General features: G+C 38.2%; 1 protein-coding gene across 2 annotated transcripts in view; it reads right to left on the bottom strand.

The window, feature by feature from the left end:
* Window positions 1–11,254: 11,254 nt before the first annotated feature.
* NUBPL (NUBP iron-sulfur cluster assembly factor, mitochondrial) overlaps window positions 11,255–18,435 on the bottom strand; it is an 80,178-nt gene continuing 72,997 nt past the window's right edge. For both annotated transcript variants that reach the window (XM_048948133.1, XM_048948134.1), the window contains one exon: window positions 11,255–12,834. In XM_048948133.1, the coding sequence (XP_048804090.1) occupies window positions 12,772–12,834 (63 nt within the window). In that variant the 3' untranslated portion in view covers window positions 11,255–12,771. The remainder of the gene's footprint in view (window positions 12,835–18,435) is intronic.

Here is an 18,435-nt window from a genome sequence, read left to right as displayed (position 1 = left end):
ATATAAATAATACTATTTTTAATAGAGCATTTTAATTGTTCTGTAAAAGCCATTTTGAATCTCAACCTTTTTCCTCCCTTTGTCATCTCTGGTATAACAGAAAGAGTAACTGAGAGATCAATCAGATAAGCAGCTCCTGTCAGAATGGCAAGGAGGAGAGAAGAACTGTGCTCCTAACTAAAGGAACAGGAAAAATCAAATTCCTCTGAAGTGTTGAGGCAGGGCTTTCATTTGGTTATTTTAGCACAACAGCTGAAGATATCATTTATCTTACTGTTCTTTACTAAGTAGAACTTGTTCCACAGAACAAACAACTCATGGTTACCAAAAGGGAGTGCAAAGCACACCAGCAACTTCCACTGCACGCGGTGTAGGCAGCAGCACCAGCAATGCTCAGTCACTGGCATTTTCCAGGAATATTTACAGCTAGATATATGTGCAAAGGAAACGCCACAGCATACCAGTTTTAGGGGCAGTAGTGCTAGGCACAACACATACATAAACGTGCCAAGTGCTGTGTCCTTGTATAAGTATGCTGAAATTATAGACACAGAGGAATCTGAAGCACAAAAGCTTCTGAATAGTTCTGATAGCACAGAGTACATCCTTTTGTAGAGAAAGGTTTACATCTCTTCAGATCTGTTTGTTCCCTGGAGCAGGTATTCTTTGGTATGCCAAATGCGAGCACATGGGTACTTTCTGCAGAAATATTATACCTTCCAGGTATGCAAGCATCAAATATTGCGTATGCAAATGAAAATGGTATCTTTGTACTAACTGTAGTTTAAGGTGGTTGTATTAGAGAATGAAATCATTCCACTCCTTCTGTACGTTTTTGTAATATTACAAAATTGGGCTGTAGCCCAATTTTCCTCCTGGCAACAGCTACCTAATCCAAGATGTGATCTATGCCATCTCTTTGCATTTTATTTTAGCAATATAATGTAAAGTGGATTTCTCAAATAACATCTACCATGACATATTGAGAATCTTTCTTGCCTCTGCTGTTAACATTTGTGACAAATCTGTTTGTTTTGCAGATAGCAGGAGAAGGCTCCAGGGACACTTGATCAAGCCATCTCAGAACAGAACCACAGGAATGGAGGCTACAAGGCAGATTTCTTATCCATGAGCTATTTCACCCAGCCACACCAACTGCACTCTAAAAAGGGATGATGAGGGGGTAGGATTGCTTCTTTTTCTTTTTTGAAATCTCAGCATTAGCATCAATTAGATCAAAATAACATTACAAATGTAAGTTACAGCCTGTCCTGAAATATAAATTATATGCTTTTAGAACAGAATGTTACAAAAACTGACACAATCAATTAGTTTGATTTAGAAGCAAATATACCTGGTATATATCCTATCATTACGTATTTAGCAAAAGAGATGAAGCACTTGCACACCTATTTATTTTCGTCATAACATTTCAAAATTCAGGCACAGGAAACAGGAATAATTTTAACAATGACCAATGACAACATACTAGAATTGAGAATAACTGTTCTTACAAAGTAGTTGCAATACATTCAGTTTTGAAAATCACAGCCCTGTTGTTACAGATTCTATTTTGATAAATATCTACATATTTTGCGTAAATAAATGTATTTTTTTAAACTGGCTTCTTCAAACATATCGCATGGGACAGCATTAAGAATGAAACTTACAAGGAACTTCAGGTTCTTGGTATTTTCATTTAGACAACCAAGAAAAATGGGTCTTCTCTGGTAAAGAATAATGGAGTCTACCTCAAATGAATATACTACCTGGATTAGCACGTTCTGAAGTCTTTACCTAAATGTTGCTGCTGGCTCCAAAGCCTCCTGCTATTTGGAACTAATAAGACCTGCCTCAATGTTCCCTGTTGAGTAATTGAGTCATTTAAAGAAAGAAAAGTAAGAAGCGGGGAAGTTTTACTTGCTAAATTATGAAAGACAAAAGAAATTCAGTGAAAAGCAAGTCACCGACTTCTGGATGGGGTGATTTTTACAAAAGAAAAGTGTTCATTTTTCTCATATCTGCCTCTTTAGAAGCAGTTTACATGTGTGAGTTACAAAGAAACAATTCAGCACATTTCTGACCAATATAATCTGAGTTTTTAATCCTCTTAACTAATATCAAAGATAATTAGATAACCATGAGATAAATAGCTACGTGTTGTTCCGCTCTTCTACAGCCACTTAAAGAAATAAACAACTTTGATGATGGAGCAAGAGTCTAGGAAATGGTAGTCATAATGCTGCAAAAACGTTCCTGCAGAGCTGCTGGAAAGTTTAGCACGATGACTTTACTCTGACACTGACAAAAAAAACCTTGTAAACTGTCACCATTTTCCTCTCCCACATCTTCCCTGTACCTAACTGATCTGAAGGAACAGGCAGGCCATACAGGCCAGGATGTGAAAGGGATCGGCAACTCTTGAACTTGCTTCAGTACGTACAGAGAATGAAAGGATGCAATCCCATTACAAAGCCACAGGGATGGGTTGTACCCTTATTGTGGGCTACAGGAGATGAGGTGCCCTTGCACAGCCCATAACCAAGCCCAGGGCTGGCAGCCTGCTTTATCTCCCAAGCAGCTCTGCTATGGGCAATTTTCCCAGTGAGGTGACACATTAGGAAAAGAACCTACTTCCTGTAACATCCCTTTTATAGTCCTCACACTGAATTAATGGGTCTGATTTTCTCTCCAGAGAGATTTAGGTTTTGAGCCCCTTTACTGCATGGAAGGGACTTGGACTAGGATTTATATCACATGCACCAACGTTTACAAAAGTGTTTTGCAGTCCAGAGGGGCATCCTTTGTACTGCTGTCAGAAGGACTGCAGCAGACTGCAGTAAGTCAGCAAGTTGCTGGGGGCTCAAAACAGAGAAGCCCTATGCCACGCTCGCTTTGCAAGAAACCAGGCAAGTTAACAGCACTGCACAATTGAAATACCCCAACAAATAGTGCTGTTCTGCTGAAATCTGGATAGGTCTGCAAGGAGGGGTGTCCCCCAGAAACAGATGACAGACTGCAGGTGACTACTAATTGCTGCAAATACACTTAAACTGCATCTAACACTCCAAAAGCAGTGTGATTTTCTGCTGTTGTCAGATCACTTGACTGTGCTTACATCAAAACAACAGCTGAAATAAACATAATGACAAACACTGGTAATGAGCAGTTAAAACACGTTTCAGAATGAATTAGCTACCGTGGGATTTCTGCTCTAGTGGAATCGCTGCTTCACAAGACTATCTACCACTAGCTCATTAAAAGAGCACCAATGCTCAAAACTCTTTTACTGGAAGCACAGCCTGAACTGTGTCTGGCAGAGGGCTCCTGTGTGAGATGGTCAATCAGGGCAGTTTTGCAATCTGTGCCTCCCTCACACATATGCAAAAGCATGCCCCTCAGATCGGAGGTCAGTCAATTAGTCAAATTAACGTCACAGATGTCTTATGGGACAAAATTTCTGGAGGTCAACATTCAGGAAAAGGCTTTAAAGCGATTGCAGCTGTTGAATAAAATCGTTTGTATGCAGTAATGCCAATAAATAGGTCTTGGCCAAATTGTAATAATCCTCTCAAAGAGGAAGACGTTAATTGCTAGGAAGCTTCACTGCTGCCTGACTTGTCAAGCAGTAACTGGCCACCTACAGCGACCATGATCTGGTTCTCCACAACACATCACAGGAGTAAAATTAATTCCCATTTACAACAGAGTTTAAAAGTCATAACATTTCTAATTTGCAGTGAGATCACCACTCTTACAGCTTCAAAATGCCAGCTTCTTACTGGCTCTCCACACTAAGGAAAACAATAAATCACTCTCTCCACATTTATGTTGACCACGTCCCTGCTTCCATGGATGCCAAGCTCTATTTTTTCCTTTCTTTATTTCAGTGGTTCTCAGCTAGTGAGTGCATGTTACAGAAAACAGGCATTCAATGTGCCCCATCAGAAACTACAGAATTGTTTTTATATATATATATTATATATATAAATATACTTCAATAGTTTTCCTCATTTTGTTTCTTGGTTTAATATATGAATGCCATCTTTTAAAGTTTTTATTATGAATGACATCCTCTTTCAGAAGAACATGGAGAATAGAAACATATCAGAAACATCTTCCATTTTTGCTGTAAGTATTGCTTGACTAGCACATTAGAAATTAAAACTTGTTTAGAAAACATAAAATAAAGAAATAATATACCTATTCCATTTTTTGTAGTGGTAGTAGAGACCCCATGGAAAAAGCAGGAGATATATACAGAGGTGTATACATAGGTAAAAGTAGGGTGAGGCACCATATATATATATATTATATATATCATATATATAATGCCTCATATATATATATATATATATATACACACACACGAAGGAAATAATTATCTATTTTACAAAGTGATGCAGTCAGCAATACCACTAAAATTATTAGTAGACAATCTGCAAATAGACAACCAGAGTATGATGACACTAAAATATCAGGGCATATTCAATCTGATTGAAGAGCAATATACAGCATAGGTATAGATGACGTGCACAGGAATCCCACTAATCTTTTCATAATTACAATACAAGTGGGAAAGATACAGTTGATCAAATCAGTGTGCCTTAAAACACTAACTCACAATAGTGACTGCCATTCCTTGGGAGAAGGGGATCACGGTACCGAGGTTCCTAGTTTCCTTCCCTACTAGTTTCATGTTCTAGCAACATGGAAGACCACCTCCCATATCATGTTATTGCCCTGCAGCTATCCGGGTGTCCCAAGGCCCTCGTAAGTACTTCAAGGGAAAGCAGGCAGGTTTCCTGACAGCTCTGCCATCTCCATGTCCCTTGCCGTGCCTGAGCACAACCAAAAGCACTGAATTACACAGTGAAGGTTGCTAAAGGGTCATTCCTGGTGTCCCCTCATAGCTGCAGTTCTCATGACCTGTGGTAACTTCAGATGTGAAGGGCCAGGCATGGCCTACAAACAACACAGCATTGATCAGCTGGAGAGCAAATCCAAGCAGCAGTCCTAGTCCACAACGGTCAGGTGTGGTCAGGTGCAACTAGAGAACATCATTGCTAAGTATCATGCATAGCAACCGGGCTCCTACACAGCAAACCCCAGCCAGTAATAAACAGTGGCCAATGCCAACTCTGGCTCCCAGATACCTACAGTCTGATAAGATACACTGATACATTATAAAGTAAATAGATTCCTGTTTCCCTGGGCAGCACAGATCGCAATGTGGAGAATAAATATTTCAATGAGTCATTTCCTGTGTGAGGGAAATGAGAACACAGACTCTAAAGGCTTAATGCTGCCCCAGTTCGGGGTGTGACTTGTCTCCATATCAAGTCGCAGACAACCTGGAACCCACCTAGGAGGTGAAAACTTCCATGGCACTACTTCAGTGTTACAGGCTCCTACAGCATTGAAAATCTGAATTAAACAGATCTTTACTTACCATTTCTGTGACAATAAACTCCCATCCTTCTCAAATGCTTTTCAGATCTTCGGAGCCAGTTTGATATTGTTCTCATGCCAAGGAAGATAAGGTTAACACACCATTCATAAAGACAAAAGCCCAGAGCTTTTTAAGGGCTATGTTCTTATTGTCAATATATGACTAGCTACTGGCTAGCAGAGTTCCATCAAACTATTCAAAATGACAGGTATCCTTTCTTACTGTAGTTCTCCAAATCAAAACAGAAAATACAGAACGACCACACAATTCTTCATTTTGTTTTGAAGAAAATTCTGTAATCTCACCTTAAAACACCAATTACCCATCTTGTAGCCCCTATATATAGACCCATTTATTTTCAACTTACCAACCAGCACCAGTAAAGTGATGAAAAAGGAAACATGAAACAATTTGTATAATGCTGACTGACATAAAAGGATTGGAATAGATGAAACTTCAGGTTAATTTATTTTGGTCTATTTTCTCAAGTAACATTCTGTGGCAACTGCTGTTGTTTGTTTGCTTTTTAAGCAGTTCTCTTGTAAATATACATTCTTGTAACCTCCCTACCATGAAGAAACAGCATCATGGATCAGGACTCCTGATGGACTGCAGCGATCTGACCCTTCTGTCCCTCCTCATTCCTGAAGCACCAAGATCAATATGTTTCTGTGATGCCAGACATCTCTAGTCATACACTTCACATGTGAACAATTCCGTCAAAGCAGGACAGGTATGTTCCAATTTTATTTCTATCAGTACAAATGTTTTATTTCCTCTCATACACCACTCCAGTTTACAAACTACTTAGACATCCTCTGTTCTGCCCTGACCCACCTGCCTTCACTAAAGGTGTAATTCTGCTTGTAGTTTTGCTGTACCAAACTCCTCTTGCTTCCTGGCATGAGGTCATTGCAGGCAAAGGCTGGCACTTCATTGCTTTCCCTCCTCTCATCTGCTATTGCAGATTCAAGCGTTCTGTACACAAATACTGACGTTGAGCAATACTTAACCTGTGTGAGTCATTCTGTGTGAGAAGAGCAGAACTTTTCAGCCAGTGGAAAATAATCCATTTCCATAGCAGAGTTTGTCCAAATGTCCTTACTGCTCTGCAGGTCTGCCTTAAAAGCTGTACTTAAAAAGTATAAAAATAGAAATACTTCAAAATAAATATCTCTAGTGCGTATTTTCTTCAACCTTCATGAACCACCAGCTCTTTATAATTAAAAGACGTTTTTATCAGCAGTTTCATTTTGTATTATTGAAGATTTATTTCCCATCAGGGTAACAAACCCACGAACATTCATAAAGACAGAGATTAGTTTTCCACACCAACCCAAAATGAAGGATGACATTCAGCATCCAAGAGCGGTATCGCCTCTCTCTCTAGAATAATAATTTCTAGATGTGTTATGACCAAAAGGCAAGGAAATGCGCTTTCGAAATAAGAGCTTTATTATGCAGAGAAATTAAGCAGCAGTAGTAGTGAAGCAGCAGTATCTATGTTATATAAGAAATGTATTAAACACACATTTATTAAAAAAGTGCAAACAAGCAACAAATTCACAGGCTTTCTAAAAGCTTGGGATATTATAGCATTACAAAAGAGATGTCAGTAGCGCTGGCACTCGCGAATAAATTTCGGGTTTGTTAGACTAGGTTTTCAAAGCCTAGATGCTTAGGAGGCACATTTTCCCAGCCCTTTAATGCTTGTTTTAAAAAGTAACTCTCTGAAATAGCCATTGAGTCCTATTATCCAGCAACAGGAAGTGGTGCAAACCCAAATCCTCCCTGATTCAATCTTGAATGAAACTAACTAGAGGCCTCAAGGTATCAGAGACAAAAGCCTGTTTATATGGAAATTCCTCCTCTAGAAAGCGGCAGGCAGACACTTCCTGATCCAGCAGATAACACAAACTCATCCCCGCCCGTTCGACCACCCCACAGTCAGGTCTCACATCACCTCCACAATGCTCGTTGTGGAGCAGGAAACGTTCAGGCTCTTCAACTTTTGTTTACTTCAGCAGTTTCACTTAAATGTAAAAATATTTGTAACATTTACACACTAGAGGAACAGCACACGAGCTTGCCTTAATAGGTTTCTCACATTTTATTTCAACCAAATAGCAGCCAAACTGGGCTTTAAAACTGTTAGAGCATTTCCTCAATATCATTTTAAAAAAGAAACCCTTTGAAGGGAAAAGTGCTCTAGTACCATCAAAAAAATCATTAAAAATAAACATGTTTCAGACAAAAAGTTGTCAGAAGGTTGTATTCTTAAAACAGCCCTCATGTAGTAACAGGAAGCATTCATGGGGGAGGCAAGTCTGAGAAGTCTTCTGTCTTTCTCTTGGAAAAGAAGAAACAACCTCTGGACCACAGGAAATAACACAAGTTTTATAAAATCCCAGTGGTGTGAGTGAAAGCACTTCAAATAAATTTGTGAGTCCTCAAAACAACATTAAAGGACAACAGATGTTCTCCCCACCAGCTTGTTCGAGGGCTCATGTACACCCTGGGAGAAGCCATTTATTTACATAGATTAAAGTGGGTACTCAGATCCAAACTCATAAACAGAGAAGCAGAGCAATAGGTGCATAAGAAATAACAAGCTCTGTCTGTCCTCTTTTTGCCAAAAAGGAAGCCTCACTGAATGTGTCAAGATAATGGAAAAATACAGATCTTTATATATACACATTATTTTCAGACTTAATATCTTCATAATGTAAAACAGAATCCACATAAAAGATAAGTCTTAAATGTAGCTGAAAGCTACTTTTTGAATGATTTTTTTTTCTTTTGCTGATATATGGGCTGACATACTGGTGCCTTGGCTCCTATACTGCCAAAATAAAAAATAATCATCATCATAAGGAATAACTCCTGTCATTGTAAGTCAGTTCTGAAATTAAATCAGCAATTCAGATCCATCTTGCTGTCATGCTCCTTAAGCGGAACTGTTCTGCCTAAGCATCTCCATCAAGAGCTATTTCTGCTAAATAAGGATAATGACAATATGGGCCCAGATGGGGCTGTGAGACACTCGTCCAGCACTCACTTACCAAACCCCAGAGCAGAGTTGTACCATCTTTCCTTCAGCCTGTGAGCAGCCACAGCATCAGACTTCTCCTACCCATCAAACATGTTATGTTACTCAGACACATAAAAATTTGGTAAAATTCATCAAAAACACTTCAGGCAAGGATCAAAGTCCAGCTCAAGTCATTAGGCTAAAAACGCTTCCTGCAATTAGGACTATGCTACTTACTCCTTTTATAAGCAATGTGGCTTTATAAGGAGAAACAGCAAAAGCTCCTTGCTTGTCCTTAGTGAAGACTAAACTGAGGAATTACCCTAAGTGTAGGGGCTGCACATTTGCATCTTAGACTCAGGACAGGTCTTTGTGCCTTCACTGCTGTCCTTGTGAAGATGCAGGCATGGAGACATCACCCACACCAACATCTGGAAAGACGGGAACAGAGCCTGGCTCCCCTTGTTGAAGGAGTGCCCTGGCTGTTCAGGTACAGAGCTCACACACCAATCTCTGGGCTGTATTTGCTATTGCAGTGCTCTGCACAGCTGGGGCACCTAAATCCCCTTTATCTCATTGCACAGTATCACAGGGGCCTTTGCAAATCAATTCTGCAGCCCCCAGAGTCATTCAGACTAAAATCTTTCACCTAAGCAACAGAAGGCTTTTCCTTTGTTGTCATTCTCTGTCTGATTATCCCCAGCAGCAGCAAGTTGGGTGTTAGTAAGGCACAGCCTCCTGGGAACCTGGAGATATTCTCACTAGCACTACCTCCCTTTCTTCTCCCCCTTGGCTGCAGCCCTCAGCATGCACTATGAGGCCCAGTAACCACCAGAGCACAGCTGTCCAGCACACCAACAGCCCACTTCAATGGCTCCAGCAGAATCACAAGCAAGGACTAAAGGGAGCTGGCACAGGCCCAGATGAGAATCATTCCCACAAAGAGAAGGACACTGTGGAGGGATTCGTCTGCCGTACTAAATCCAAGTCAGTCTATTTGAAGCAAATTCAGAATTACTTTTGTTGTTCTTGTTGATACACTGAAATGAGCTGCTTCAATTCCATGATCACCAATGAGAGCAACCAAAAAGTGCTGTAGTTTAAAGTCTAATTGAATTAGTAGAGAAAAAACTGATTTGTAAACTACTTTCCTCTCACAACTTCAAAGAACAATTACAGTGTCACTGCTATTGTGAAATTTAACATCTGCGGGAATGCACAAACCACAGTCTTAAGTGGCTTACCAGTTTGAAGCAATCAGAATGTAGCAACAGAAGTTTTATAGCAAAATATTTCATCAACAAATGCAATTTCATACCTGCTTTGAGCTTCAACTTCAGCAAAATTGAGACTGCTGAAAGCCAGGAAACAGTGTGTTAAGACACAGTGTGCTTCTCAGCAAGGAACAGCAGGAGTTACCCACAAGCACAGCTGTGCTCATGACCTGAAGAGCAGCATGCCAAAGAGGACAGAAGGAACTGCAGCAGCTCACGTGGATAGGGCAGCACTGCAAGGCAATCCAGCAGCAGTGCCCTCAGCACACACAGGAGATGGCATGGGGCAGCCTCTGTCCCTCTGTCCACATGCCTCCCTTGCCTGGGGAGATGCTGCTGCCTGTAATTGCAACTTCCAGCACAACCATCAGTTATTATGTGCTGCTAACCCATGATCATGGTAATTCTGCAAGAAGTCTTCCACTGCTTCTGAGCAAAGAGCATCTGACCCTGCAGTTCAGGACAGATGAGACCTATCGTTAGGATTAGCACCTTCACAAAAAACTACAGTGGTACACTAGGAAATATCAGACATATAGAAGTAAAATATTAAAGCTGGAAAGAGCAAACAACACTGTATGTCAAGTATGTGACCTTATTTATAAATGTATGGTTAAATGCCAGTGCATCCTGCTTAGCCTGACTGATCCAACTGCCAACCAATAACCAATATCAGTGATTTTATGATGTAACATTTCAAATCTCATGCACTGACTTGAAGTCATTACTAGTTAGTTAACGTGTCCTAGAATTAAAAAAAAATAATAATAAACGTGTGCTTCTGTAACATTAAGTCCCAGTAGACATGGTGTCTGTTCCCTTCAGATCTTTTGCAGGAAGAGGAATGGGAAATGTGCTTCTCGCTCATGAGAAAAGGAAAGGTAACGCAACTATGTTCCCATTTTAAATTTGAAATGCTAAGATACCCCACCTACTCTCATGGTCCTTTATGCAACTATATATATATTATATATTTATATTTATATACATATATATATATATTAATGACTGATAAGTTAAAAAAAACTCAATAAATCAGCTTTCATCTGCTAGTTGTTCAATCCTTCCACAAAAATATTTATTAAATATGAATTTTCAAACTGGTTTAGAAACTGATTACATGTAATCATAACTCCCTTCTGTAATAAAAGTGCATTAAACACAGTTCTACAGGTAACAGTTTAATACAGCAAAGACAGTAATTCGTCAGTAATTCATCAAAAGGAGGAAAAGTAAAAATTAGTAAAAGTATAGGTGTGCTCATTGTTCACTTTCAATATGAACTGCTTGTCACAGGCATTCACAAACCTTTTTGCAAAGTTAATAGGATAACACAGTCTTTTGCTAAAAAAGTCAGAAATCCCACTTCTTTTTTTTCTTAAATGACTTTACTACCCCAAAACCATCACACAGTTATACTACAAAAATACTACAACAGGTAAAATGCAAGTAAATAATGCACAGAGAAAATATGAAGGAATGATGTTACCAATGGAATAAAGAACAGAATATTCAGCCAGCTTTTATTTCAGTGAAATCCAGTCAACAACTGTAAGCGTCTGAGTATTTGTTTCAGTTCTAAAGGTCCAGTACAACACGCAACAGAAGAATAAAACACTGGTACAAGACCTCATGAGGGAAGGCACAGGAGAGGCAGCTCAACTATACATGTCAAGATTGACTTGAAATAACTAAATAAGCAAACTAAGTTTTGAAGCACATCATTTACATCCTTGCAAATTCAATTAAGCTTGAACTTTAACCCATAATTTATGCCCCTCTCACAATGTAAATTCTGGGTACATACGATTTAACGTTCCTAATGTAAATGGATACTTTTTTTTTTTCTTTTCATCTTCTAGAGCTTCAGTAAGGAAAATCAACTAATGAAAAACGTATGAATAATTATTTGTATTACAGGCAGAATCTGTGTCCCACAGAATTTAATAGCACACAGAATTCCTTAGTGTGGAGAATCTCCCAGTGTAGTTAAGATTCGTGTTTAGGATATCTATACTTACTACTGACTAGATGAAAAGGCCCAAATGCCAACTCAAACATCTAATTGTAGACAAAAACTCATTCCCTGATGGCATATTCTTTTACTTGATCAACAACACAAGAATAAATATCACAGAAGCAGTAAGGTAACAAAACCAAAAGGGCCATGCAGTTTGAAGACCAAAGTCTTCCCTCCTTCAAAATTTTATCTTTACACTTAAATTCCAAGTTGCTGCACTGTATTAGAAATATGCATTCATGAATTTAATTTATCTTGATTGCTTCCCCTGACATACCCTGGCAAATCAAGCTCTGGAGTTTTCCACAAAGACCTCAGTTACCTTGTGTCCCATGCTAGGCTATTACATTGTAAGGCAGTCAAGAAATGAGCCTAAGGGTCATGTAATCCATTATCCAGTAAACTGAATTACTTCATGATTGAACATTATCTAATAACAAATTAATTTGTTCATGACACATTATAATCATAATATATGTGTATTTTTTTTTTAAGGAGCAAAAATGTACTGCAGTTACATAACTGAATTTTTATACTGAAGGTTTTGCAAAGGTTACAGTCATTTTGGTAGTCAAGCAAGATGAAAAGCTGAATCAGAATTTACAGAAATTATAGCATTGCAAATGTCATTTCTTAAGCAGGACTTACATCTTAGCATACTTCTCATCATTCTGCTTGGCTGGACAGGCTGCCTTCTTGACCTTAAAACAGGACACATCTATCTGAAAGATGTACTTTGTCCCTTCTTGCTTGATATGTTACAATCCAGCAGTTAAATATCATCTATCATCTTTTGCATTATTGAATCCATTTGGGCACGGCCAAATAATGATTTGAAAACAGGTAAATATCACAATTGTAACTTAAACTGTGATAAATTAACTCCTAGAGAAGCTCTTTGGAAAAAAAAAAAGTGTCCACACCATTAAGCAGCAGGACTCTGGTACTTGTCACATCAAAAGTTTACTTCATTGGTAAGTTTGTGACAAACTGTTCAAGCTGGAGGTGCTGGCAGTCGTCTTACTATTTCTACAGCTATCTTCAGATACGCTTTAGCCTGTAAAAACAAAAACATATATTTAGAACTTTTCAATATAAAACAATACTTTATGTCTTTTTAGGCATATGCTTTTTCATGCACAAAATTAAAGTGTGTTCTATTCAGCTAGTTTTGTGTTGAAGAAAACTATACATTAATACATAAAGTGCAAGGATTATTTAAATATCAGAGTAAATGAAACTTCAGTGTTACTTTTAGGATACAATTTGACTTAACGATCTGCCTTCTGCAGCAAACAATCAAATTTTCAGGATGTGAGGCACTGAGAAGGAAGGACCTGCGGGACTAGAGCCCCCTATTAGTTATAAACATCCCTCACCTCACAGAGGGATGCACTGTACACAGGATTGAGATAGAATCAGATAAAATAATGGCATTCCAATAAAAAATTAAGATAATAATTTCATTATGCACTTAAAAAAAAAAAAAGACATTTCCAAGAGACTGGAACAGGTATCAAGAAAAAAAACTCACTTTCACACCAACCTGAGACAAGATAAGATGCTCTAAGTCAGAGGGCAGAAACCAAAGCTTCAAGATTATGAGAAGTGACTCAATTCAAGCTTGCTTCTCTTTTAACCTCTGACAAAATGGCACAGCTTAGACCATAATCAAACCTCAAATATTCATAAACCTACTGCCAGAAGATGTAAATAATGACACTACTTAAGTTTTAACTACTTAAGCATAAACTACAAAATTAAACAATGAATTCTTTATCAAACTCAGCAAACTGATAGATGAAATCGAACATTTGTTTTAGAAAGGTCTCTTGATATAAAGATTTTCACGTGAAACAGTACTGTATGCGTGTACATATTTACCACGTATGCTCTTCAGAGATTACTTCCACTGCTAAAATGGACACCTTATCTATAATTTGAATTTGTCATGCCTCAATTTCCAGCTGGTACATCATGTTTGCCTAGGAAAAAAGATTCCCCTGCAATTCAGCCTGCTTCCACTTTGTTAGACAGTAACCACGGTAATTCTTCACCTACTCCAAAAAGCTTGCATTTGGAGCCTCTCGTATTTGGCTCTGTGATTTAGATCTGGGTCCTGATGGGCCTTTAATATAGCAAATCAGCTGACAAATACATAAGGTTAGAGCCTGAGGGGCAGAAAGAAAAGGTCTGCATCCTGCTCACACCACGAGCACCAGCTGCTTAAGCACAATAACAGCCACTTTTTCCAGGCAACCCTGCATGTTTTCTCTTTTCCCAGCTTTGCTCCTCACCTGTCAGTTTTCTTTTCTGGCACTCTCAGACTCTGATACTCTTCATACTAAATCAAGTAATTCTGGAGTTTGTAAGGAATGCAGACACCATCTACTTGCAGACAACAGAACACATCAAATGCATTATGACCACAGCATAGTAAGTCCTTAATCCTGAAATGCTCTGGACACACAAGTTCTCATGCAAGTGGTTATATCAAAGTCCAATGAGCAATCTACATTTGTTACTCATGTGATTTAAGCCTGTGCTCAGCTCCATATCCTCTAGCTACACAATGACAAAGCTAAGACTTATTTTAAATAAGAGCTATAAGAGATTCTGACATATGGCCAAAAAAGTACTACTTCCTATTCTGAAATCCTGTGTAAGAAGAGTTTTTTTTTTTTCCTTCTTGTAACCAACTTTGACTACTAACTATTAAAGAGATTAAAAATGTGTTTCTAATAAAATGATGGTTATGGTTAGAATGTCTTCAGAAGACTGGTGCCATTCATGTTTATTTTCTCCACAGGCTTACACTATAATGTCCTACATAGTTAGGACTCACACGAACTACATGTCAGAGTCTTCTTTAAAACCATTAAGCTGTGTATCTACACTTATAAAGCAGTGCTAAATCCAGGCAACACACAGATAACTGAAGATTCTTTATGAGTGAGTCTGAAGAATTGACTTTTGCTCAGCCTTTTGTATCATGGATAAGATGGCTCTTGTTTCAGAGTAGCTTTTACATCTCTCAGTACATAAATTGACAAAACATCTAAAAGTGAATTATACTGTCATAAGTAGTCGATTATTCATGGTTAAACGGCACCAATTTTAATTTAAAAAAAGCTACTATTTCTTCATTTACTCTAGGAATATTATACATGCTTAAAAACAACCTATACATCCTCATGGCTATTTAGATCATACCAATACACTCCAGAAGAAAAAAAAAAAAAAAAAAAGCATGATTATTCCCAAGAGAGTTATGCAGTTCGAATCTACAGGATCTCACAAAGATTTATATATAATAGGTGACTTAAGAAGCACAGAACAGATATTGCACAATGAAGACAACACTGCAGCTACAACTGAAGTGGGTGTAAATACTTGGTCATTTTAACATCTCCTGTTTGATTAGGCTACATTCCCCAGACTAATTTTTCCTTCCATTCCTGCAATAGGTCATTCAGGTCTACCTGGTCACCTGTGAAGTAACAGCTGTGGTATTTGTAGGGTCCTTCACTAGAAAATAGAGTGGAAATCTCAGTCACTCACAAACAAAATAAAATATTGAAAAAATAATTATGTTAGCTTAGATAAGACTGCACCTCATATCTTACAATATTACTATTCTGGACCACATTATGATAGAATAAACACCCAGGGACCAGTGATCACAACAGAATCTACTTGAAAAAATTAGAAGAAAATTTTCAAGTGAGACGTGAGAGTAAACATTGGGTTTTAGTTTATGAAGAACAGAACAAAAAAGCTTTTATTCCAGAGTACAGAAAATACCAGCAAAAGGTTTGCCCTTGTTAAATGATAATTCACAACAGACAGGTTAAAAATTTTAAGTAGAAAATGAACAATGAAAGCAAAAAGTATCAGCCAGAGCAAAGGCTGACAGAGCTAAGGACAATAATAAGAAAAAGACTGGTCAAGATAAAAAAAAAAATAGATCCTTCCAATTCTGTAGCTATCAGCATAGCTACAAAGATTCAGACCAAACGTCAACCCAGCAGTCTTCCTTCAACTGTGTCTAATGACAGGAGTCTGCTAGAACAAACGAAGGATACTTCCCTAGGATTCTCTGCAGGCCTCCACCCATTTGTGACTCAGGAATCTCCTGAGTGGGATGTCTATGTGTAAGACATAAATTGACTTTTCTTAGTTTATCTTATGATACTTTGCACTCCTGACTGTGGCACTACTGAGCATTAAGCTGACTTTTTCATAGAACTGCTATAATTTCAAGGTGTTTATCCCTCTAATTGAGAGCTCATTACTGCTAATAGAAAACAATATTTTCTCCTGTATACATAAATTTGTGGCAAGAACTTAAGTTACAATTGTGTAATTCAAAGTGGTTCTATAACTGCAGCATGTTGGGTAGTGCAGCTGCGTCAATGAGCAATGCACAGCTCTGTGTGGTCTTGCTACTCCCCAGCTAGAAGTCTGCATAAACAGGATAATGGATCAATTTGGAACAACAAATCAACTTGAAAAAATAAGGAAAGGAAAATAGGAGATGTTTAGCACACAGTTCAAGTTAGTCAGCATCAACAGATCATGCATATGCTGGAGCAGTCACATAGATCAATGACTAAAGTGGATCAGGGAGGCTCATTTGCTCCAGATGAAGACACCATGGATAAGGACTTCCATAACCATCCAGGTAGCAACCAGATAACATTCTTGGGAGATCAGATTCCTTAAACATTACCCTATTTCAAGATCTGAATAAACTAGATTTTTCTGTCTCCCAAACAATGTTCACAAGTGTCTGGGCAATGATTTCATATTTATGTACGCCAACTTCCATTTGCCATTTGTCTGATCTGTCATGCAGTAACAGGAGTCTCCTGTCTCAACCCTTTGCAAACCAGCATGCTATTACTACCTACTCCTATTATCAGCATTGTTTCTTGGGTTGCTTTTTCATTTTGTTTTCATTTTGCTTCATTTTTTAAGCTCCTCCCCTCCCCCAGTAGCTGCTTCATGCACTGAATAGAGAAGTCTCTCACATTTTGCTACAAGGACTCCACCAGTAATCCATCTTTGACTAAATCAACAGTTTCAAGCCTTTGAACAAGTCACTCAACTATAAGTGAGAACCTTTCTACTAGCAGTAGCATACATCAACGTACAGAAAATCATATTAATCGTCAATACACCTTTTGTTAAATAAACACAACTCTGTATATATTGAGCCTTTCATCCTACTCACAATCTATTTAATGCAGCATCTGTACACAAATAATAGAGCCTAGTTCCACTATTTACTCTCTCACTACTAAGCAAAAGAAGATAGATTGCAGCAAAAAAAATGGAGAAGGATTTTTATTTCCTTTTTGGTCGGCAAGACAAAAGAGAAGAGTTCTCAGTCATTGCTGACAACCATTTTCGTTTTTATAGGCTAAAGGTAAAGTTCACATGACAGTTTCTCCATTTACAGTTTGGAAGCTCTAAAGAAATATTTTATAAGCTTTTCAAATTTATTTATTTATTTATTTAGCTGATGGACAGTTGATACTTAATGGAAACACATTTGTTGGAAGCTAAACATTCTCCTTCCTTGAGAGCACCAAAACGCATACAGAAGATTGACGCTCTAAAAAAAAAAAAAAAAAAAAAAATCAGGTTCCTTTGCTACAAATGCTGAAGATGCTGGGCCAGAAAGCAGCAGCGCAAGAGTAGAGGTAGAGACAGAAGGTAATGTCAGTGAGTTAAAAGAGTTGATAATGATCACTGAGACTATTCACCTCTCAAAGACTTGTACAAACACTGTCAGAAAAGACTGCAGCGTTCCCTAGATGACAAAACTTCTTAGGACTGAGAGTGTGCATTGGATGAAGTAACTAAAGATAACATAGATCTTGGGGTAGGACTTGGAGAGCATGTAATGAACTTTGAAGGACTGAAGAGTCCTATTTTGCCTACATAATCAGAATGTCCCAATTCATTACTCATGGAATAATAGACACGTAGTAGAATTAAAATGCAAGTTATCTTTTTATTGCTCTGATTAAGTTCTATAGTAAACCTAGACAAATATAGGCCTGTCAGTTATACTGAAATTCCTTTCAGGTAATTAATTCTTGAAAATCTTACCCATGAAGTATGTACGCATTACTCCTAAGGCAACTGCAAAATCACCAAACAGCTTATAGCTGACTCTGTTGTTTCCATGGATTGGCTTGGCTTGACCTGCTAATTTGCCTTGCAGTTCATTTTCACTGAAGTACAGATCTCAGGCTGTGAACAATTCACAGTGTTTAGTGCAAAGGCCACACAACCACAGAATAGAACTCACCCATCAATAAAACCAAAATAGGAAAGAGCTGGTATCGCATTCATCTTCTCCCAAACCAGGGGATGCCAGCAACCCAGAAAAAAAAAATATACTGATCGCATGACTTGTTTGTGGGCCAAGGACACCAAAGAGCACAAATCCAAATAGCAACATCTTTCTAAATTCTATTAAAGGATTCCAAGACAGTTAAGATGCTTTGTCTAACTCAGCAATCCAAAGGAAAATCTATGCAAGCACTGACTGTCTGGAACAGTGAATGCAACTATGGCTACAAAGAAGAGTACAAATATTTTAATCTGCACAGCTGAGCTGTCAGGGTCTTGTAGTATAATCATC

The sequence above is a fragment of the Lagopus muta genome, chromosome 6 (genome assembly GCF_023343835.1).
Source record: "Lagopus muta isolate bLagMut1 chromosome 6, bLagMut1 primary, whole genome shotgun sequence".
In the NCBI taxonomy this organism is placed as follows: Eukaryota; Metazoa; Chordata; class Aves; order Galliformes; family Phasianidae; genus Lagopus; species Lagopus muta.
This window is presented reverse-complemented; position numbering and strand designations above follow the sequence as displayed.